A 24254-nucleotide genomic window follows, 5' to 3' on the forward strand; every position below is an offset into this window, starting at 1 on the left:
CAACAAACTTTAGTAGTTTACAATAGCCTACATAATTTACATCTTAATAAATCCAAATACAAACAAAAGTCTTTTTTGCTTTCTTAATGACAATGTTCTCAAGTTTGAGACAATAATCCTTAGTCTCCTGAAGAAAATGAATAGAATTTGTCTCGGATCCTGACCATTTCTTCGACATTTCCCCCAAATAATAAAAAGTTTAACAATAAAAGTTACGGTAAATTAGTATTACTTTCATTGGAATGATAACGTTACATACATCAAAATTACTTAATTTAATTATAACATTCGTTTTCCTTCAAATTACATTTTCCACATCCAGTTCCAAAAAAAACGCGTTGCCAGTGTTATTCGCACTCACTTTTACATTCAGGCCTATGACGGGGCAGCTTTCTGGGTCCTGTCATTCTGTGTGTCCACGTGTGGTGACGTCATCAGCAGTCGCCGACACATGTGTATGTTCATGTGATGTTCGCGAGGAAATATTGATGTAATTTATTGAATTGGTTAGCGCTGATTCTCTAACACAGTGAGTATTGACTTTGTGTCTGTGTGTTAGTTAGCGGTTTATACTGATAGTCCCTTTCTAAACAGCACTGTGGTAGTACCGTAACTTACAGTGACGGACTCAGAGACCCAATGGGGAAGATAATACTGTCATCTATATAATTTAAGCTGTATGTATGACAGCAGAGCTGTGGTCTATTAAAGTGATTTCACTATTGTTGTAGTGATGGAGTACATGCAGGCCCCGCCATCGAGCAGCCACGGCAATATGTGAGTATTACACGTGTCATTGTCATAAATAGTGCTGATATCGACACCTTATAATAGTGTAAGTTAGAAACTTGTAGCTATACAAATGCGTGTTCCTTTAGAGACGCTCCTTAAATACGCCTGTTTGTTAAGTTCTCTCTCTTCTCTGCAGTCTCTGCTGCACATGTGGTGTTCCCATTCCTCCAAACCCTGCCAACATGTGTGTGTCCTGCCTGAGGACTCAAGTGGACATCTCCGAGGGCATTCCCAAACAGGTCTCAGTCCACTTCTGCAAGCAGTGTGAACGGTACGACACCAGGCTTATTGGCCTTCACAGCGGAGAAATAAACTCCCGACAGGATAAATGCCACAGTTTGGGATGACATTAGGTGTAAATGATGGCAGACTTTTAGTTTTTGGGTGAAATATTCTTTTAGATCATTAAACAGTAACTTAGGTGAAGGCTTCCTATCAATGATCACGTGTCAACAACAGTTAATGGGTCTTGCTCACTATGTGCCTGTGAACACACACATTTGTGCCTGATATCTGTGGACAAATCATGATCGATTAATCTATAACTTTTGTGTTAACTCTAAATTAAAAAAAAAAAAACTGAAATGACATTAAACATTGTTAAGAGAATGTTACACACATACTTAAATACAATAAAAAATCATCAGAAATGTATATATGTGTAAACATTAGGGGTGTTTTTTATAATCCCACATTTCAAATCAATTCTTGCGGTCACAATTCAATTAAAAATCGATCCTTGTGCGTTGAGTTTTGTGTGTGCGCACATCTAATGATTATAAACTGAGCTCTTTAACGTCGTCTTGCGGACAAATTTACATAAAATTGTCAAAAAATAGTATCATAGTAAAGATAGTAGGTTATGTCTTGAACGTGAACAGTGTGTCAGTGTATTGGATCAGTCCATTCACTCTTAAAGTGACAGCATCCTAATAGTCCTGTTACTGTCTGTGTTTTTAATGTTAATCAAACGACTAAGGACAAATAAAAAAATCACACTGCTGTTGACGGAATAACTTTTTTTACTTTAAATTTAGAGGATCTTTAAAAGATTAATTGATAAGGATGTTTAACTTAATGGCAGTGTTTTTACATTTGCTTACTTTATTACATGTATGTACTTACTCAGACCAACCTGAAAAGCACTGTTCATTTCATTTGTATCTTTGTTATATTTTAGTTTTGTGCTTTTCTTAGAATTTGATTATTTGTTCTTATTTCATTACAGACTGTTTACTAGTGTTTAACCCTCTGATGGTCTTCCTTTATGAGTCACGTCCTGGGCCTTCCCGGTCAGAAGTTAAAACCAATGCAATTTATTTTTGTTCTATAATATTTATTCTTTTTAATTTAGTATTTTGAGACAATTTGATTGAATTTATTAATATTTATGCAATATTTATGGTTTATTTTTTCAATGGAAATTTATATATATTTATATATATATATATATATATATATATATATATATATATATATATTTTGTATTTTTTAATTCTTAATGCAGTATTTTAGTTTAATATAGAGTCTAGGCCTTCAGAAAAAAAATATTTTTTGAAGAAAATTAGCACCATCTGGTTACAGTATAGAGAAAAAGCGTAGAATCATGGTGTAACCACTAGATGGCATTTACAGCGCTCTATGGAGAGGCATGTGAATATATAATTGAAACAATCTCAAAAACTTTTTCTTATTTAAAAAAATTGTAAAATTTTTACTTTTGTAAATTGTGAATTTTTGTGTTTTTGTCAATTTCCCATTCATTTCCTATGGGGGTCATTTTTGACCAAAGATCAAAATCGTGACAAATGTTTTTAAGACCACTTAGCATGCTCGGATCACAAATTTTTTTATGTGTTCACATCCCTAATGCCAGAAATGTCACCAAGTTTCGTAACATTCAGATGAAGCTGTGATTTTTAAAAATTCAAAACAGATTTTTGTAGTCTAAATTTATTGGTGTGTACGTGTATAAAAGTGTGTTTGTATGTGTGTGTGTGTACATTTTTTGCACTCTTGATGTTGTAGAGTGTCACCCCTTTACTGCGGTGTACTTCTTTTAAGAATCGTGGCCGATTTGTAGATTATACAAACAAAAATTCAGAGAATTTTTGTTTTTTTGTAAATTTCCCATTCATTTCCTATGGGTCGGTCATTTCTGACCGAAGAGCACAAGTGTGACTTTTTTTTACGACCGCTTAACATGCTCGGATCATGACCCTTAATTTTTTTTTGTATTCACAAATTAAATGCCAAATAAGTCAGCAAGTATCATAACCTTCCAACGAAGCTGTGATTTTTAATAATTCAAAACAGAAAATTATTCGGTCAGAAGTGGCCAAAGGCCATCAGACGGTTAATAATATTTGACATTTATATTAGTTAGGCTAGAGGTTTCAGCTGTGGTCTTGGAAATTGAAAGGGTGTATCGAATGTTGTTTTCACGGCCGGTAAAAAATATTTATGGTCCCCACTATTGGCGTTATTTTTAGACTATGTGTGTGTATACCTGCAGTGTGTGTGTGAGTAGTGTTCTCCTGTGTTTGCAGGTACCTGCAGCCTCCGGGCACCTGGATTCAGTGCGCGCTGGAGTCCAGGGAGCTTCTGGCGCTGTGTCTGAAGAAGCTGAAGGCCTCCATGACCAAGGTTGGGGACTTACACGTTCGCCACGGCAGGAACAGCTGCAGTTGATGCCGAGTTCACGTTGTGTTTCATTCCCGTCCAGGTGAGGCTCATTGACGCTGGCTTCCTGTGGACAGAACCCCACTCTAAACGCATCAAGTTGAAGCTGACCATCCAGAAAGAGGTACAGTATCTGTGTGAAGATCCCGAATAACTCCGCCAGAGCCGTGTTTCAGCGAGCGCGTGTCCCGCAGGTGCTGAACGGGGCCATCCTGCAGCAGGTATTCGTGGTGGAGTTCGTCATCCTGCATCAGATGTGCGAGGACTGCCATCGAGTCGAGGCCAAGGACTTCTGGAAAGCAGTGGTGCAAGTCCGGCAGAAGGTGCGTGAGGTTTACATTGACTCTCAAACACATGGCACCCGATTGCAGAATTGGCCGTTCCAGGATGACGCTCGTTTTTAACATCAGGAGGAGATCCACCAACTGTCCAAACTCTGAATCATCTGCCGTGTTTCCTCTGTCGGGCCGGAGGATTTCATATATCAGCGTTAAAGACTTTACACTCCTTTTAGCTCAACTCACTTTCAGACAGCAGCGAGTGTTTGAAATAACTGTTTAATCTGATCACGGTATAAGGCAGACATTGATATAGTAAACATGACGGCATGAGGACATCAGACGAATCATATAGGCGGTCACAATCATGTTTTTATTTTAGCTGTCGGTACGCCTCGTCTCTTTATGTTCCAGAATCTGTGAGTGCGTTCGTTCACACTCGTCCTGTAAGGCACGTGACGTCAGGATGTGATAACTTTGTATATTTTTGTTTAAAAATATATTGTGTTAAATCTTAAGATAAATTGTAAGCTATGCCTAACCATAAGCTTGTTCTGAAAAGGTGACAAAAAAATTTAAAGGGATAGTTCATCTTGAAATTAATGTTTGATATGTTTTATCTTACCTCAAGGGCATCCAAGATGTAGGTGTCTTTGTTTCCACAGTATTTTCAATTTTGATATTTTTCAGTCAAACCGTTGTTGTCTGTCAGTCATATAATGGAGGTCTATGGTCACCACCTCAAAGAGCAGCACAGAGAAGTCCAAATTAAACATGATTTAATGACTCGTGAATGTAAGTACACATTGATGGCCTAAGACACGAAACGAGCGGTTTGTGTGAGAAAACAAAGGATATTTATATCGTATTTACTTAGTGTAATCAAGTACTCTGAGGCCGCGGGTGCTTCAGTCTGCGCAAGCGCTGGAAAGCGCCGTAAGTGATCTCTTGTGCGGTTGCGGGAAAAAAAAATCAACGTTATCGGTTGATCTATCGAAATAATCTTCCATTGCAATTTCCTGTATATCCAGGGTTCCCATGGGTCCTTGAAATCCTTTTGTTGTTGAAAGTTTGTGAATCTGATGTTTTGTTTTCAAGGCCCTGGAAAGTTCTTGAAAATGAACATGCATAGATACAGGTCCTTGAAAGTGCTTGAATTTATTTTGTTCAATATTATTCATATTATTCTCTCCGGTCCGCTAATGTGTTATTTCGCCAACACTTCGTGGCCTATGCACACTAGCTCGCTTGATTTACGTTAGCTACGCGCATTTACACGTTAAGTCCAATGGTTAAGTCAAGTCCCATATTAGACGTTCTCTGGTCAAGTGTTTCCCGCGTAAGGCACTTTGTGTTGCACGTTGCCATGACTTTCATATGAGCACGAAACTAATATTTTTTTATTAGCTTTTATTAGCTTTTTTTATTTATTTTTTTTAATCTTTTTTTTTTGGAAAATCTCTTAATATTATATACATTGTCAGAGACAAGTAACTAGTAGACAGGTTATAATTTAGGAATTAATCTAATAACATCTACAAATATAATAATGTTATTTTAATAATTTATTGTTTATAAATATTAAACATGCAAAATAAATGATGATCCTATCTGTCATACACAATTTAAGGCATTTAAAAAAAGTTTTAAAAAGTGCTAAATTATTGAAATAAAAATGAGGCAATAATTCTAAATACTTAAGGCACGCTAACATATAGGCTACTGAAGAGTTATGTAGAAATAAATAATCAAATGTGTTCTGTTGCAAGTTCACATACTTGATCTCATGGTTTCTCATGTTTTATTGTTGAGCTGTCAGGTTGTCATGTTGACATAATCAGTTCCAGGACCTTGACACATTTTCATTTTGTATAATATTTATTTGATTATCATTATTTTTTTTATAGGATTAGGATGTACCAAATATTCTTTGGTTTTATGCAAAACATAAATGGAAAATCAGATCTCTGTCATATGGCCAAAAATATATGCAAAAAAAGCCTTTTTTGCCTAGTTGTTTGACAGATGAAAACTGTAACAAGGTATCTTACATACACTATTTAAAATGGCTCTCATTTGAAGTGTCCCCACATTAAGTCCTTGAATTTGAGGGTATTGGACCTGTAAAGTCCTTGAAAGGTCCTTGAATTTGATAACCAAGGGCTGTGGCTGTGATTACAAGAGGTAAAAACTATATAAATACTGTTTGTTTTCTCACACAAACCGCTCGTTTTGTGTCTCAGGCCATCAATGTGTACTTACATTCACGAGTCATTAAATCATGTTTAACGGTTTGACCTAAAAATATAAAAATTGAAAATACTGTGGAAACAAAGACACCTACATCTTGGATGCCCTTGAGGTAAGCTAAAACATATCAGAAATTAATTTCAAAGTGAACTATCCCTTTAAATAAAAAACTAATATTACATTTTTATGAGCCTGAATATTAGAACATATTATTTTAGAAAAATGCCCATCCCTAGTATTATAATTGGTAGCAGGAATGGTGTTTAGTTTAAATGTTTCCCCATGGAAAGTAGGGTGTCATGAAGACTTGTCCAGAAGAGAGAGAGGGAGCGTTGTGTAAAACACAAACAGCCAATGAAGTCAACTAGTGTGCACAACTAGGAAGAGCTCATGCAAACTGAATTGACCACACACGTTAGCTGACTGCGAAGTCTGATATCTGCTCTACAAGCCATGTGACGCACAGGAGTCTTACATTTCTGAACCATTAACTTGCTAACCATTAAACTGTTTACATTTATGTTTGTGTCCTCCAGACGGTCCACAAGAAGACGTTTTACTACCTGGAGCAGCTGATTTTGAAGCACAAGCTGCACCAGAACACGGTGCGCATCAAGGAGATTCATGGTGCGTTTCCCATCATCCTCAGTGCTGTGTCGTGATGAGTCACTGGGCCGTCTGTGTTCATCTCTTCTTCATGTTTTCAGAGGGCATTGACTTCTACTACGGCTCGAAGCAGCACGGCCAGAAGATGGTGGACTTCCTTCAGTGCACCGTTCCCTGCAGGTCTGACACACACACACCTCAGCTCACCTCAGCTCACATGCAATCAATACCTATCAGGGCTGATTTTGTTTGTGCACCTGTACTGTTTCTGTTCATAAGCATTTCAGTCTGAACACGATAGACTCTGCATTTGCTCATGGTTTTTCAATTCAAAAGCTTAAAGGAGTAGTTCACTTCAAAATGAAGACATCATCCGAGATGTTCATGTCATTCTTTCTTCAGTCAAAGAGAAGGTATGGTAATGAAGGTTTTTGAGGAAAACATTTTCTCCATATAGTGAGTTCAATGGGGTCCAACAGGTCGAAGGTCCAGATGTGAGTTTCAGTGCAGCTTCAAAGTCTGGACACGATCCAGCCGAGTCTCATCTAGACAAACCAGCGGACATTTATAACAAAAATAAACATTTATATACTTTAACCACTAATGCTGGTCTTGCACTAGCTGTGATGCGTAGTGTTGTTTTTGGCGGCCTGTTTTAATTTTAGTTTTAGTCTAGTCTTTGTGTCAAGCTGACATTTTAGTTTTTGTTAGTTTTAGTCACGTTCATACTCTTTTTAGTCTAGTCTAGTTTTAGTCGACGAAAACCGATGACATTTTAGTCTCGTTAGTCTCGTTTTTATTCGTCAACGATATTGCATTATACATTTAGTTATAGTCATCGTCACACGACCAGCATCTCGTCTCGTTTTCGTCACGTGATAAAGGTTCGTTGACGATGATATTTAGTCATAATTTTAGTTGACGAAAGCAAAACTAGTGATGCGACACATTATGTAATCACACTGAAAGGTCACGGCTACAAAAACAAAGTAATGCTAAGTAGGCGGAAGTACCGACCCAGTGTTTACAAAGAGAACATCTGGACCTTCGACCCGTTGAACCCCATTGAAGAAAACCCTGGAGTGTGTCATTTCTTTTCCACTGAAGAAAGAGAGACATGAACATCTTGGATCATGTGGAGGAGAGTTAGTTCATGCTGAAGTGAACTAATCTGTTAAATGCACAATGATTTAAATCTCAAATGAGTGGTTGACACTGAAAAGTTTCAGTGTGTCGGGGTAGAAGTGGAGCATGATGGGAGTTGAGGGAGAGCTGATGGCTTGTATCTAATCAAACCCTTATTGTGAGGTTGTTGTAAGATCTGCTGAACTGACGGGTAATGCTGTCTCTTTAGGGCGAAGGCGTCTCAGCGGCTGATCTCTCATGATGTTCACTCCAACACCTACAACTACAAAAGCACCTTCTCCGTGGAGATCGTTCCTGTGTGTAAGGTGAGATCACACTGGATCCATCGACACCACTGTTGGTCTAATGAGTCTGCTGGGATGGCAACTGGTTCTGTAAATCACACTGTTGTCCACACAAACATATTGCTCATCGTTTTTATACACCCTCTATAATTGAACCATATAATATCTGTGAGTTTAATGGCTGTGTGTCGAGTTATTTTCAGAGAACAGTAAATATATACTGCTATACAAGCAGCACAGTGACTACTCTAAAACATATCCAAGTTTCATTTCTATAGGATTGTCCCTTGAGTAGATATACTAAAATGTTTGCTGAAATGCGAGGGGTGTACTCACTTTTGTGAGAGACTGTAAATACACATGCATGTATACATTTATGCAGAGTATGTGAGCGGAGTGGAGTGGGAGCGGAGCGAGGAGTGGAGCGGCATGATTTTGAATGGAGCGCGGAGCGGATTTTTTAAAAGTCGGAGCGTCGTGGTTTTCACTCGCTCCGAGCGCGCTCCACTACCGCTCTATCACGAGGACAATTCATGCCAACGGCTCATTATAGAACTGCATTTTTAGTAAGGATTCACGTGTTAAACACATTACGCTAGCATGATACAGATGGATCACTCAAATCAGAAAAAAATGTGAGGGTTATGATGACGCCGATGGACATGAGTGGCTGCGTGAGGTTATAGTTATCAAGCCTGTACTGAATATGAGCGGGCACCACGATCTCATGAAAGTGCGAATCTATAGCACACATTTTATTTCTCATGCCTATTATTATATGCCAAAAAATTGTTTGTGCGTGCAAATGACGCACACTAAACCCCTTGGTCAGGATGGGTATGAAGTGCGTTCTTGCCATTAAGTGCGTATCGTAGGCTATGCCCACGAGAAATAAAATATAGATAGCCTACGCACTTTCATGAGATGGGGCGCTGGATCGGGCGGGGTGAAAGCACATTTTAAACAGGTAAGACTTATTCACCAACGCAATCGCTTTCTCACTAATGCATTGTGTAACAGAGACAGGGTTGTGCAGCACCACTGCTCTGAATGTACCGGCCGATGGAGGCGTAAAAAAAAATTAGATGACGTGCTGATGAAGTCAAAAGTTCAGTGTTTATTCCAAAAAAGTGAAAAACAAAGATATTCCAAAAGAGTGCATCTGATATTTACAGTGAAAATCCAAAAAGTATCAAAAAAAAAAATAAAATAAACTGTTCAAAATTAAATGCACACTCAAACTTTTGGCTATGTCAGAAATTTGACCCAAAAATCCCGCAAGCAACTCCCAACAAACTCACTCTACGAACCTCTCTACAACACTGAGAGGCCATCTTAAATAGTATAAGCCCCTCCCACTTGGACTAAACCATTAAATAATTGAAGGTAATAATGAAACTTCAAAAAAATAATAATAATAATAAAATAAACAAAGATTTAACAGTAACAAACACATAACTGATACAATAAAAAAATATACAAAAAAAAATATACAAACATTTGAAACAAAACAAACCCAAACTCAATAATATTAGTTATCAAAGATTCCAACAAACTCCAATCTTCCCCCCAGACATGAGATCAATTAACTATGCCTTCTTTTGGCGGGAAATAGTTATTTTAAAATGGTGGCAGATACTGTGACCGGGTTTCTTCTATTTGACATGTGAAAATGATCCAGCACGTAAGTATGACAATTTATTTTATGTAAATGAATGTTTGAGCACAATAAATGTTTACCCCGGCAACCAGTCTTGTCTTAATTCTTAATTCACTACTCAAATCAACCCAACAAAATTAATGACTCAAATCATTTAACTAAAAAAAAAACACATGATGCGGACAGGAACAACACTCAAACAATACACAATCACTGACATCCACATATCTGGTGTTAACTGATGTTATAATATTGCGCAAAACAAATATGTGTTATGTTTGTATAAAAAGTGTATGTAGCATGTTCTTAGTCCAGTGTAATAATAATAAAAGTCTCTAGTCTCAGTGTCCCACTGTGACATTTCCCCCTCCCTCTCCAGACACCGCCTGTGGTGTCCTCGAGAGAAAGTCAGCAGTGCAATTCTGTGACCCTGATCTGTAGAGTACCTCGAAGTCAAATGGCTGCATGGCCAGAAACCACCTGGTAATGCGAGCATTCGTGTCTCTCATGCGGCCTAGCCAGGCCAATGCTCGGTGGTCAGTCTCCAACCGAAATCTTCGTCCAAGCAAATAATACCTTAAAGAGTCCAAGGCCCACTTAACGGCAAGGCACTCCTTTTCAACAGTGGAATAGTTTACCTCTCTGGGCAGGAGTTTCCTACTGATGTATACAACTGGCTTGAGCTGCCCTTCTTCCTCTTGAAGGAGTACAGCACCAATACCATGTTGTGAGGCATCAGTCTGTACTGTGAAAGGTTTCTCAAAATCAGGACTCTGAAGAACTGGTTCCTGACATAGTGCATTCTTTAAGTCTTGAAAAGCCTTTTCACAGCCTTCAGTCCATATCACATTGTTGGGTTGGCTCTTTTTTGTCAAGTTTGTTAGAGTTATTGCCCTGGCTGAGAAATTTGGAATAAATTTCCTATACCAGCCAACAAGTCCAAGAAACGCTCTAACCTGCTTCTTTGTCACAGGCCGTCCCGCACCTTTAACAGCCTCCACTTTCCCCACCTGAGGGCGGATCACACCGTGACCCAGTACAAATCCAAGGTATTGTGTCTCTGGTTTGGCGAGGGCACATTTATCAGGGCGGATGGTAAGTCCTGCAGCCTTGATGCGATTCAACACCTCCTTAAGGTGTTCCAGATGCTCCTCCCAGCTTTGGCTGAATATTATGATGTCATCAAGGTAAGCTGCAGCATAGTCCTCTGCACCATGGAGGATTTTATCCATCATCCTTTGAAATGTGGCTGCAGCCCCATGAAGACCAAAAGGAAGGACCCGGAATTGGTAGTGGCCAAAGGGGGTTCTGAAAGCAGTAAGCTCTTTACATGCTGGCTCCAGCGGCACCTGCCAATAACCCTTGCAGAGATCCAGCGTGCTCAGGTACTTCGCCCTTCCCAGTCTCTCTACCAGCTCATCCACCCGTGGCATTGGATAAGGATCAAACTTACTAATGCTGTTCAGCTTTCTGAAGTCTAGGCAGAACCGCAGGGTACCATCTTTCTTCGGCACTAGCACTATGGGACTGTTCCACTCACTTGACGATGGCTCAATAACTCCCAGTTGTTTCATGGACTGTAATTCCTCTTTCATAACAGATAGAAGTTTCTCTGGCACACGATACACAGACTGGCGGACAGGTTTAGGGTCCTTGAGGATGATAGTATGGTCAATCAGGTCCGTTCTGCCAGGGGTATCCATGAACAGCTGATCAGGTATACATTCCCATAACTGATGTCTCTGCTCTTCACTCAGGTGCTGTAAATTCAATTTGCTGTCAGTGCGACAGGTCGGTAAATACTGTTCTTCTACTTCCTCTTCACCCTCTATGGCTCTCACCAACATAGCAATGTCATTGTTAACTTCTGCTTGTCCTGGATTTCGATGTGAATGCCACTTCTTCAGCATATTCACATGAAACGTTTGTAGAGGCTGTTTTCTTGAGGGAATTTCGATCTGATAGGTCACTGGACCTACCTTCTTCTTTATCTGGTATGGGCCTTGCCATTTTGCTAACAACTTATTGTCAGATGTTGGAAGCAACAATAAGACTTCCTCACCTGGTTCAAAGCTTCGCGATCTAGCCATCTTGTCGTACCAGTGTTTCTGTTGTACTTGGGACTTTACCAGGTTTTCTCTTGCCAAGACAGTATTCTGTTGAAGTTTCTCCCTCATTTTCATCACATACGTGAGGATGTTCGTTCTCTTTGAGTCGACTTCTGCCTCCCAGCTCTCTTTCAGGACATCTAGAGGACCTCTTACGTGGTGGCCGTATAGCAATTCAAACGGTGAGAATCCTGTAGAAGCCTGGGGTACTTCACGGTAGGCGAAAAGGAGGTACGGTAGCCATTTATCCCAGTCTCTGCCAGAGTCTGAAACAAACTTCTTTAACATATTCTTTAGAGTCTGATTGAACCTTTCAACAAGCCCATCAGTCTGAGGGTGATATGGGGTTGTTCGTACTCTCTTAATGCCCAATAGCTGATAAACTTGGTGCAGTGTGTGACTCATAAAGTTAGTGCCTTGGTCTGTCAGGACCTCTTTTGGTATGCCTACTTGCGAAAAGAATTTTAACAAGGCTGAAGCTATCTGCTTAGCAGTAACATCTCTCAAGGGATATGCTTCAGGGTATCTTGTGGCATAATCAGAGATAACTAGAATAAAACGGTTTCCTGCCTGGCTTCTCTCAACTGGTCCAACAACATCCACTCCTATTCTCTCAAAAGGTACATCAATCACAGGCAAAGGGATCAGTGGTGCATTGGCAGGAGTCTGACCAGCAGTGAGTTGGCATTCAGGGCATGACTGGCAATATTCTTTAATGTCTGTGTACATTCTGGGCCAATAAAATCTTTTAGAGATTCTCCAACATGTCTTTGCGAACCCTAAATGCCCTGACCATGGAATGGAATGCCCTAACTTCAACACCTCACTTCTTTGGGATTTAGGTACAACAAGCCGAAGATCTCCTTCCTTAGTCTGCTTATACAGGAGTCCATGTTTCAACACAAAAGGATCATCATGCAAAACATCAGTATCATCCTTCTGCTTAACCTGATCAAAACATGTGTCTAGGGTTGGGTCTTCCCTCTGCAACTGGGCTAGACCATTTGGAATCACAATGTCTGACTCACATAATTCTGGTTCAGCAACATCCTCATTTGCCTGTTCTGAGGTGTCAATCAACCCTGCTACCCAATCCCTACGCTGTTGCAACCTGTTGTCTTCTGATGGTCCTGACTCAGTCTCAATATCAGCAGCACAAAAAGGCAAGGTTTGTAAGGGATTATCTGAGTCTGGGTTGAGTATTGCCTGTACTGTCTGCTTTGACTGAGCCCTTGTCGCTACCCCACACCATTCTGTGTCCTGCAGCAATTCAGCTAACACTGGCATATCTGTGCCAAGGAGTATGGGATAGGGAAGAGCCTCAGCAATTCCAACCTTCATCAGATAAGACTGATTCAACACTTCAATATACACTTCTGCAGTAGGCAATGGAGTGTTGTCACCGTGTACACAACAAACCGTAACCGTCTCTGTGTCACTCCAGTCTTGTCTGGGCACATATCTGCTCTGCACTAGTGTATATGTACAACCAGTATCTACCAAGGCTAAAACTGGTCTACCATTTAACAAAACAGATCTAACTGGCTGCGAGATACATTTCATGTGGAATGACTGAACTGGATGAGGGACATAACAAAGGCTTGCTGTTTTGGGTTTCTTCAGGGGGCAAAGTGGTCTAGTATGGCCTGGCTGACCACAATGATAACAGACAACATCCTCCTTAACTACACTCTGCGCAGATACCTGTGGTGTAATGCCTTTACTTTGTGTGAATCTTAAGATTCTATCTTGAGAGTTTGAACAGCCCCCCAATCCCTCAGACTTACCTCCGGGTGAAGGGAGAATTCCTGCATAGCGGAAGTGTCCTACTCCTTTCCGGGCTGTGATATATGCCTCTGCCAGTCTGGCAGCCTCAGCAGCAGTGGATGGATCATGCTCCTTAACCCAAGTCCTCACGTCAGGGTACAAGACCCGTAGGAACTGTTCCAGAACAAGGGCCTCCATGATGTCCTCTTTATTGCTACTATTGTAGCGCACCCACTTGCAAAACAGGTCCTTTAGTCTGATGTAAAGCTCCTGTGGCGACTCGTCGGTAGGGGTATTTAGGTTACGGAACCTCAGTCTATAAGTCTCAGCATTGATTTCATACTTTTTCAGTATCGCTGTCTTAACAACATCATAGTCTTGTGTATGTGCAGGGTCCATTGCTACAAACGCAGATCTGGCCTTACCAGTAAGCAACGGTATGAGGTGAATGGCCCAGTCCTCTTTAGGCCACTGGTACACCTCTGCCAGTCTCTCAAATGTCAGCAAATAGTGCTCAATATCATCAGAGTCCTCCAGTCTTGCAAGCCGTGGGTCTCGGTCTATCACCCTTGGTATTGGTTTGTCGTCGACTGGTCCATGCCTGATACGTTCCATATCCAGCTGCATCTGCGCGACATGGTGACTGAGCACTTTATAATTTTGTTCTCGCCGGACTGTCTCTCTCTCTTGCCGATCGTCTCGATCCTTTTGATATTCCATAAAGGACTTGAACATCTGTGCCAGAGCAGTAACAGCAGTATCAGCTCCAGCTCCCGAAGCTGTTGTAGGCTGGACATCTCCTGGATCCTCCTCGACTTCACTCTGGTCCACATCTGGCCTTGTTCTTTCATCAGGCTGATTCCTTGTCTTTGGTGGCATTTGTAAAAACAAGAATGTCCACGTCACCTCAGCGGTACAAAAACTTCTGACACCAACTGTAACAGAGACAGGGTTGTGCAGCACCACTGCTCTGAATGTACCGGCCGATGGAGGCGTAAAAAAAAATTAGATGACGTGCTGATGAAGTCAAAAGTTCAGTGTTTATTCCAAAAAAGTGAAAAACAAAGATATTCCAAAAGAGTGCATCTGATATTTACAGTGAAAATCCAAAAAGTATCAAAAAAAAAAAAAAATAAACTGTTCAAAATTAAATGCACACTCAAACTTTTGGCTATGTCAGAAATTTGACCCAAAAATCCCGCAAGCAACTCCCAACAAACTCACTCTACGAACCTCTCTACAACACTGAGAGGCCATCTTAAATAGTATAAGCCCCTCCCACTTGGACTAAACCATTAAATAATTGAAGGTAATAATGAAACTTCAAAAAAATAATAATAATAATAAAATAAACAAAGATTTAACAGTAACAAACACATAACTGATACAATAAAAAAATATACAAAAAAAAATATACAAACATTTGAAACAAAACAAACCCAAACTCAATAATATTAGTTATCAAAGATTCCAACAAACTCCAATCTTCCCCCCAGACATGAGATCAATTAACTATGCCTTCTTTTGGCGGGAAATAGTTATTTTAAAATGGTGGCAGATACTGTGACCGGGTTTCTTCTATTTGACATGTGAAAATGATCCAGCACGTAAGTATGACAATTTATTTTATGTAAATGAATGTTTGAGCACAATAAATGTTTACCCCGGCAACCAGTCTTGTCTTAATTCTTAATTCACTACTCAAATCAACCCAACAAAATTAATGACTCAAATCATTTAACTAAAAAAAAAACACATGATGCGGACAGGAACAACACTCAAACAATACACAATCACTGACATCCACATATCTGGTGTTAACTGATGTTATAATATTGCGCAAAACAAATATGTGTTATGTTTGTATAAAAAGTGTATGTAGCATGTTCTTAGTCCAGTGTAATAATAATAAAAGTCTCTAGTCTCAGTGTCCCACTGTGACACATTGCATTCAAACAAATGTAATCATACAGTCGGCTATCTGTCAGTATTTGATTTTAAATGAGCATGAATCTGTGAGAAATGTAGCGACCCGTAGATAAATAACTGATGAAAACGTAGTTATTTTCTTCTTTCCAAACAAAATGTGCTCTGCAAAAAGCAGCAATGATATTTAATTTATAATGCTGATAACATGTAATAAGCATAGCATGTCATAGGAAAAGTTTGCACACTATCCAAATCCAATAAACAACATTGCAACTATTCTCCTAACGTTGTTTTTTTATTTATTTACTATGCCTATGTATCTATTATGATGAGGAGACATTTTGTGAGATTTTAAAGCATACTTAAATACTTTATTCGGAATTTCCTTGGGGAGCGAACACGGAGCGGTGTTTCTGATATCAGTGAGCGAGGAGTGGAGCGGGAGCGGTAAATGGTGAACCCGGAGCGGAGCTGGAGCGGAGTGATTTTATAATGCTTGGAGCGTGGAGGGGAAATTGTTGCCGCTCCACTCCGCTCACATACTCTGCATTTATGAAACATTTGCATGTATGTGTACTTTTATAAATGAAATATTTTATATATAAATATATGTATGTAAAATGTATACATTTTTCTAAGATATATACATGCATGTGTGTGTATTTAAATATACACAGTACACACACATTATGCAAACACATTTTGCGATTAATCGTTTCACAGCCCTTGTAAAGCCATTAGAATGAGTATTTCACCTTATTCTGTCCTGTAGGTCCAGCTCTACACACACTGGTTGATTTCACATGTGCATAACTTGAGTCCCGTATGTTTGGTGTGTGTTTCAGGACAATGTGGTGTGTCTGTCTCCACGGCTCGCCCAGAGTCTGGGTAACATGGGTCAGGTGTGTGTGTGCATCCGGGTCTCCAGCTCCATACACCTGCTGGACCCCAACACCCTGCAGGGTGAGTGACTGCCCCACTGCATTCCTCCTATAAACGATATGATGTGCTCCAGAAGGGCTTCTGTGAGGACCGATGCTACTAATAATAGTGCCAATATTATAACATTTTGTCTTATTAAAATGCTCATCGTACAGTAAATGCAGATGTAAATGAATCCTGTTGATCACGTTGCGTGTCACTTCAGTAGGGCTGTAGTCAACCAAAGCAATCCTTAGTCAACCAAAGTCCTGCGCAACGATTAGTCGACTAAGAAAAACACACGCTATGTTTTGAACAATTTTTTAAACAATTGTCATTGAGCATTTGTAAAACAACAACGAAAAAACATCACAAATAAATAAAACTATAATAATAATAATAATAATAATAATAATACAATTCTTTGAAAATTAAGTTATTTTTTTTAACTGCAAAAAGTGAGGAGCTCTGTCCTAGGTCTATGCAGTCACAATTGCGCACCTGACCACACCACACGTTACAAAAATATACAAAAAATCCTAACAAAAGCTCTCGGGGGGGCGGGTGTCGGCAGCCGGAGTGAAAAGGAGAGAATATGAGGTCATAACCCATAACTGGCTGACGTGCGTACAGAAAGTTCCTTTCAAAGTATCAACAAGGACGTATTTGCGTTCAGCCAGAGAATGTCTAATTGGTTCAGCTTGTTCACCTGCTCAATTTCGTATCTCTAGTCGCTCTCGCGCTGGTATCGTTGTCAGTTGACAAGAAAATCACAGTTAGGTCACCAGGGCTGGGCGATATATCGATATATTTCAAATTTGCGCTATGATCCAAGCTGCTGACTGCTTTTGTAGAAATATATAGCAGCTATATCATGCATTCTGTCAGTTGCAGTCCTGACACCTCCGTCTCAACAGCATTAGTGTACAACACGACAAATACTCGCAATATTAACGCAGAGGAACGGCTACATCAGTTCAGCGAGCTCACAAACTCGTGTGCTTTAAAGCCTTGCCGGTTAAACATGTCATTCACTGCTGATGCGCTGTTCTGAACGCGAACACCCGACGTGCACATGCACTAAAAGCTTGTCTAACAGCGCCTGGTTGCTGGACTAAGTTATCTTTCTTAGTCCAGCAACCAGGGTATTATTTCGAGTATTATTTCGCTGATGCTCTCAAATACACACAAGGTTTACATAAGAACATTTGGTCATGTCTAAACTCAAAGCAAACCGAGAAAATTGAGAGAAATCTGCTTGTCAAATGCTCCGTGTATATTAGACGTGTCGTGTACAGGTCTTAAAGTGACAGTAGCCCTAATAATAAAAATGCAGCCGCTTGTTCTTAAAGGGATAGTTGACTTCAAAATAAAAATTCTGTTATTATTTATTCACTGTAATGTTGTTCCAAACCTGTATTAATTTATATACAGCAATGGCAGCTCGGTATATTTTCCTGCTTTTTTGTCCTTAGCCAATCACATGCCTGAGTAATAAATAACTGCTTATAAAGGAATAAATATCAAGGAGTAAATCATGAAAAAATTCTTTCTATTGGTAAAATAAGAATGTCAGTCGACCAAGACGGCATCGACTGATTAGTCGACTCACTAAACGACTAAAGTTGACAGCTCTACACTCCAGTCTTCTGCCTGTTCATTACTTCACCAGGAATGAGCACATAAGCAATGCTTAGTGTTAGAAAATACACTCGTTCAATTGACAAGACTAGCGGCCGACTGTTTTTTTTTTTTGATAGCCAATGCCAATATCTTAAACAGAATAGTTAATATAAAGCAGTTTTTTTTTCTGGGAGATAATCGCCTTCATAAATTTTCATTAAAAAATGTTCCAATTTTCCGATTTCTGAAATCTTTATTTGGAAACAAATAATTTGAAAATGAATTATATGGGAAAAAAATATTTGAACTTGATAAATCTGTTAAATAAATAATACTTTAGATGGCAACATTTCCGTTTGACCCATTATAGCATTTATGTTAAAAATATGAATGTGACTACATTGGTGTATCGCAGCAGCGACGTATCGGTCAAAGGTTTGGGGTCAATAAGATTTTCTTCTTTTGAAAAGTTAAGTTTTATTTATCAAGGATGTATTAATGAACATGGTTTTATTTTTTTCTAAGTTGTGTGATTTGGTAGGGTTAGTGTAAGAGAGAATATGCTGTGTGCTATCCATTACCATTGTAAAAAGAGAGAGAATATTCAGTTTGTACAGTATAAAAACATTACGCCTATGGAGAGTGCCTAAAAAAACACATTCAAGAGTGTGTGAACTCATTCTCCATGTGTAGCAGATCTGATCTAGACCAAATGCATTAACACAGTATTAGTATTGTTATGTGGTTAAGCATTATGTCCAGTTCTGTTGAGGATGGAGTAACATGCGCTGTATTAATGTGTGTGTTCAGTCGCTGAGGTGGACGGAGGCACGTACTGGCGTCACCCGTTCAACAGCCTGTGTAGCCCTCGTCAGCTCGAGGAGTTCCTCATCATGGACATCGACATCATCAGAGACCAGCGGCTCGGAGCTGGCGCCGGCCTCACCTCCAATAAGGTGCGATTGAGGAGTTAAGCTCCTACACACACCTGTGTTTGAGAAGCTGCCGTGAGCTGCAGTCCATCCAGCTTAGAGCAAGTTGTCTCACTGAAGTATTTCACATGTAAAAACGACTAAGATTCAGGGACTTGGGTTAGTAAATAGAATTAAAAATACATGAAGATGCAGTGAATCGATGTGTTTGCAGCACACGCTGGCTGAGGTCTGGGTCCAGAAGACGTCAGAGATGGACTCGGGTCGTCAGTACCACTGCAGGACTTTCCTGGGTCACCTGCTGAACATCGGAGACCTGGCGCTGGGGTGCGTTCACATGCTCTGCCTCACTGATTTCAGACACACAACATCCGACACATGGACTGTAACACACTTTTGCTCTTATACCTCAGATATGATTTTGCCAATGCCAATATCAACGATGAGTTCCTCAACAAAATGAACCCTCACCATGTTCCTGATGTGGTAAGAGTCATCACAACTCAACTCAGAATGTGAAAAGAAAGAAATTTATACTTTTATTCAAGGATTCATTAAATGTATTAAAAGTGACAGTGAAGACATTTATAATGTTAGCACAAAATATTCTGTTTATAAAAGAATCCTGAAATATTTTTTCCACAGAAGGAAGAAGCAGCTCAACTGTTTTCAACACTGATAATAATTATGAATGTTTCTTGAGCATCATATTAGAGGGATTTCTGAAGGATCATGTGACAGTGAACATTCAGCTTTGATCACAGGAATAAATTACACTTTACTATATATTCACATAGAAAACAGCGGATTTACACTGTAATAATATTACACTATTTTTAATCAAATGAATGCAGCCCTGGTGAGCAGAAGAGAAAACTCCACTATGTGCTGTAAAATATATATTTTTTTAAAATCTGAACATGACGTATGTTTTCAGTCACTCTATCATGCTTTAACCAAAGTGAGTTACGTTGAAATTGTACATGAACTCGTGTGTTCGCTGAGCGCTCCGCTGTGTGCATTACCCGTGAGCGTGACCATGTGCTGTGGTGTTCAGGTGCTGATAAAGAAGAGCTACGACCGCATGAGGAGAGCGAGGAACCGAGTGTGGAGATTGAGGGAGCTGGAGCGCGAGAGAGACGAGGCCGACACCGACGACGAGAGGTCAGAGACGCCACACTCCGTAACACATTTACACAATCAGCTTAAATGCATTCACTTATATTACCTTATTATAAAGTGTGGCCTAAAAATAAATCTGTAGTATTGACAAGAAATAATAACTTCAGTAACTTTAAGATGCTGTGTGCAAACTGGAAGCGCTCTCTCTTCCAACTAGTGTTGTCAAAAAACTCGGTACTTCGGTACCAAGTCGGTACTAAAAAGCTTTTCTAGGTACCAAATACCAGGTTCGTCCAGTTCTGTTCTAGACGCGATGTCTGAAACGTGCACAGTTGCGTCCTCTTCATAACGCTGATATGGCTCTCTCTCTCTGAATCCACTTGTTGACACGAAAGGAGGAAAGAGCCACATATGGAAATATTTTGGATTAGGCTAATGTCACGTTGCCATAAGAGGCCGATTACATGCAAATTCGCAATTTCAAATATAGGCGCGAGGCAAGCGCGCTCATAATAAAAACTCGTTGCATAGCAACGACAGACGCCGCGTGAGAGCAAGCGCTTTGGAAAGAATAAGCACGCGCAAAAGTATAATAAAAAAAAACACGCGCGACATGTGAACGACCTCTAAAGTGCTTTCGGGGTAGTTTTACGAGTACATGAGCACAGTAGTATCTACCCGACACCAGAGTACTATGGTATTAGTATTATCATTTAATGTCAGTGCCAGTTCTAGGCGTATTCTTGCCTTTATAACTCAGCAGGTTTAAAAAGCCTTTTTAAAATTAAATATGAATGCAGTTTTAGATTAATAAAAGGACAGTCAAGTCAAATAAAACATGTTTTATGGTAATGCTACAAAGATACCATTCATAAACATTACTTAGTTATCAACACATTGAGTGAACAATATATTTTTACAACATTAATTAATGTTTGAAAATGTTATTTATTACAAACACCTGATTGTTCATGTTTGTTCACTTAATTCATTGTGCATTAAATAAATAATGGATTAAAACTTTACAAACAACTTTAAAAATGTGTTAGTGTATACTATTGTTTATTTTAGGTCATTTTATCTCATCTTTTTCTAAAGTGTTTATAATACAAATGTACAGTTTCCATACTTGTAACCGTGATAAACACTTAAATATATGTAAATGTAAACTAAGCTTTGGTACCGAAATTGGTACCGAGAACCGTGAATTTTAACTGGTATCGGTACCGAATACTGAAATTTTGGTACCGTGACAACACTACTTCCAACGCATTCTCATCCCAAGGCGTCATATATGACGCTTTTGCCAAAGCGTAGTCATCCAACGCACATGGCACCCTTAAGCGTCAAATGAGACTCTTCGGTTATGGTAGGTTTAGTATGGGGTAGGGTTAGACCACTAGAAGGCGCCTTCTGTCTAGGGATGGCTTGATACCACAATTTTGGCTTCGATACGATACCAGAACCTAATACTTCGGTATCGATACTAAATCGATACCACAGTCGGAAAAAAGTCTAAATTTAAGTGAATTGAAACAATTTTATTAAACACTGCTTGAAACTCTCAACTACCATATGTGCAAAGAAAAGTATCCAAAAAACAAAACAAAAAAACATATCAAAATGTAAAAAATAAACAAATTATGTGTAGGTAAAATTTTGATTTGAGGAAAAAAAAACACTGATATTATACAATTAAAATAGGTTAATATCTATAATAATAGATTAACATAATAGAATAATGAAATGACGTAAACCATTAGCTGTCATGCATCAACAGAGAATTATCAACATTTATTGCATTTATTCATCTTGGTTTGGTTACTGTGTGTCTTTGGGTTCATATTATGCATATAATGCATTGCAAAAAGTAATGTTATGATGCTAAACATTTATTAGGATATTACATTTTTAGGTCATTTTATTACTGATTGATCTAGATTAATCAATGCTATATTGTTAGGCCAGGTTCCTTAGTGAATGTTGACAAAATTAATTGTGGGCTAATATTATTAATATTTATATTACTACCATCTCTCTCTCTCTATGGGTCGCCACAGCGGCAATAATGCCATTCATTTTACTATCACTTTTATGCTTTATTAATTCAAATTAAATGAATATATTTGTTTGAAACTGCAAAAATGATGAGTTCATAAGATGGTAACTTAACTGAATTGGTTCTAGCGTGTCATGCAAGAAGATTTGAGCTTTCGTGTTTACCGAATCATATTTAATTGATAAGCTCTTATGTATGTGCGCTGTTCAGTGTTCAATAAAAGACTAAACTAAATCAGTTGAATGATGAACTCACCAGTTGATCTCTTGAACAAGTCAGGATGAGCAACTGACGAGCGCTTGCATTCCATGGCAACACATTATTGAAAGCAAAGTTTGCAGAGTGGTGCATTGAGGTCTGTTTCTACACTATTCTCATTAATTTAGTAGGCAAAGTAATGCCTTATTTCACTCATACTGCTCTCTCTCTATTTATTAATTTCGGGCGTGTAGAAATCCGAACGAGCTTCATTTCCACCGTGTTCCTTCGTTTGCCGGTTTCGCGTGACTCGCGTCAGTTTCAGTAGCGCACTGCCGCCTAGTGGAGAACCTCGGAACAGCAGCTCATCAAATACCGAATTTAACAAAATGATGATATTGTACCGTTTGAAATTTATTATATACTGGTATACCGCGCATCCCTACTTCTGTCCCATATCTATCTGTCTCATTTGATGGGTGCCATGTGCATTGGATGCCTACGCTTTGGCAAAAGGCTACTAGGATGTATTGAATAATATTCTTTAGTAATATTTTACTTTAGCCGTATATATAATTCAGTCTGTTCAGTAGCCAATTAGTTTTTCCGGTGGTGTTTAAATGATCAAGTGTGTAGAAATGCATCAAGAGCTATCACACAGCTCCAAATATAATCTAAACGTCACGTTTGTTTCAGAATGGAAATCAACCATTATTTTTTTTTATTGCCTGTCTGATGATGATTGTGTCTCCTAGACAATACAATGAATTCCTGGAGGACCTGGAGGAAGATGAGGTCCTGAGGAAGAACGTCAACATCTTCAGAGGTGATGAGACCCGTCAGCCCTGACCCTGTGTCCTGAAGTAATGTTCTCACTGTACTCATGTCAGGCATGTTCCCTGTACAGATGCCTCAAAGATCCCCGTGGAAAGCGACACGGAGGATGACGGCGCTCCCAGGATCTCTCTGGCCGAGATGTTGGAGGAGTTGAGCCTGAGTGACGCCACCGGTGGTGAGGGGGCCGACATGATGACGGATTCATGACCTTGTGAGCTAGCGTCATCACACATCAGGGCCGGTGTCAGACGTCGTGGAGGACGAATTCTCTGTGTCTTCAAGAGAATTGCATTTGCTAATAAACTGGTGCAGTCGTGAAGTTCCACAGTCAATAAATCATCTTAACACCGTGGCTGAAAAAGGGAGGGATGAGGGATGGTTGACCCAAAAAGGCTTTACAATAATGTTCATTAGTTAATGTATTAAAGAGGAACTCGGCAACTCTAGCCACTTCTTTGCTGATTTTCACTTTTCTTGTCGCATGTATTATCATCGAGTTCCCCCTACAGCTGTGCGGCTGCTGATTTTCACTTTTCTTGTCGCATGTATTATCATCGAGTTCCCCCTACAGCTGTGCGGCGTATATTTCACAACACTGTCATAAAAACACTCACTTGCAGCGCCTTCCTCCCCCTTTCTACTACTGCTTATGTGCATTTGTTATTATCGGAGCCGGCAGACTTTATCATCACATAGAGCTATAAGTGGGTAAAACATCATACACAGGATCATGGAAGTATGTACAGTTGCCATAAAGCAGTTTGTTTCTCACTCGTTCTTGATTCTCACTCTCACTTCCTATTTCCAACTTTCCTAGTGATCTGATGGGTTTTGATAACCCAAATACAGAAGGAATTGCACAGTATGAGTGGCAGTTAACACTACTGTCCTGTGTGCCTGATTCATTAAACGTCTCGCTAAACCAACTCACCAACTCAACTCAATAGTCCAGAGGTGAGACCAAGTCAGTGTTTTGCAAGTCACAAGTAAGTCTCGAGTCTTTGCATTCAAGTCCCGAGTCAAGTCCAAGTCAAGTTGCAAGCTTCAAGTCTTAATGAAG

General features: G+C 39.5%; 1 protein-coding gene across 1 annotated transcript; it reads left to right on the forward strand.

Annotated features, from left to right (window-relative positions):
• The first annotated feature begins 388 nt into the window (after positions 1 to 388).
• On the forward strand, positions 389 to 23640 carry nmd3 (NMD3 ribosome export adaptor). Its single transcript, XM_089120861.1, has 16 exons — positions 389 to 529; positions 732 to 777; positions 929 to 1063; positions 3342 to 3438; positions 3518 to 3598; positions 3669 to 3797; positions 6539 to 6629; positions 6710 to 6788; positions 7963 to 8059; positions 16348 to 16465; positions 18857 to 19002; positions 19193 to 19305; positions 19392 to 19464; positions 20036 to 20142; positions 23113 to 23183; positions 23265 to 23640. Coding segments are annotated over exons 1-16 (1521 nt in total). The 5' UTR covers positions 389 to 528; the 3' UTR covers positions 23402 to 23640.
• The last annotated feature ends 614 nt before the right edge of the window (positions 23641 to 24254 follow it).

This window comes from Pimephales promelas, chromosome 16 (assembly GCF_988280905.1).
Source record: "Pimephales promelas chromosome 16, fPimPro1.hap1.1, whole genome shotgun sequence".
NCBI lineage: Eukaryota > Metazoa > Chordata > Actinopteri > Cypriniformes > Leuciscidae > Pimephales > Pimephales promelas.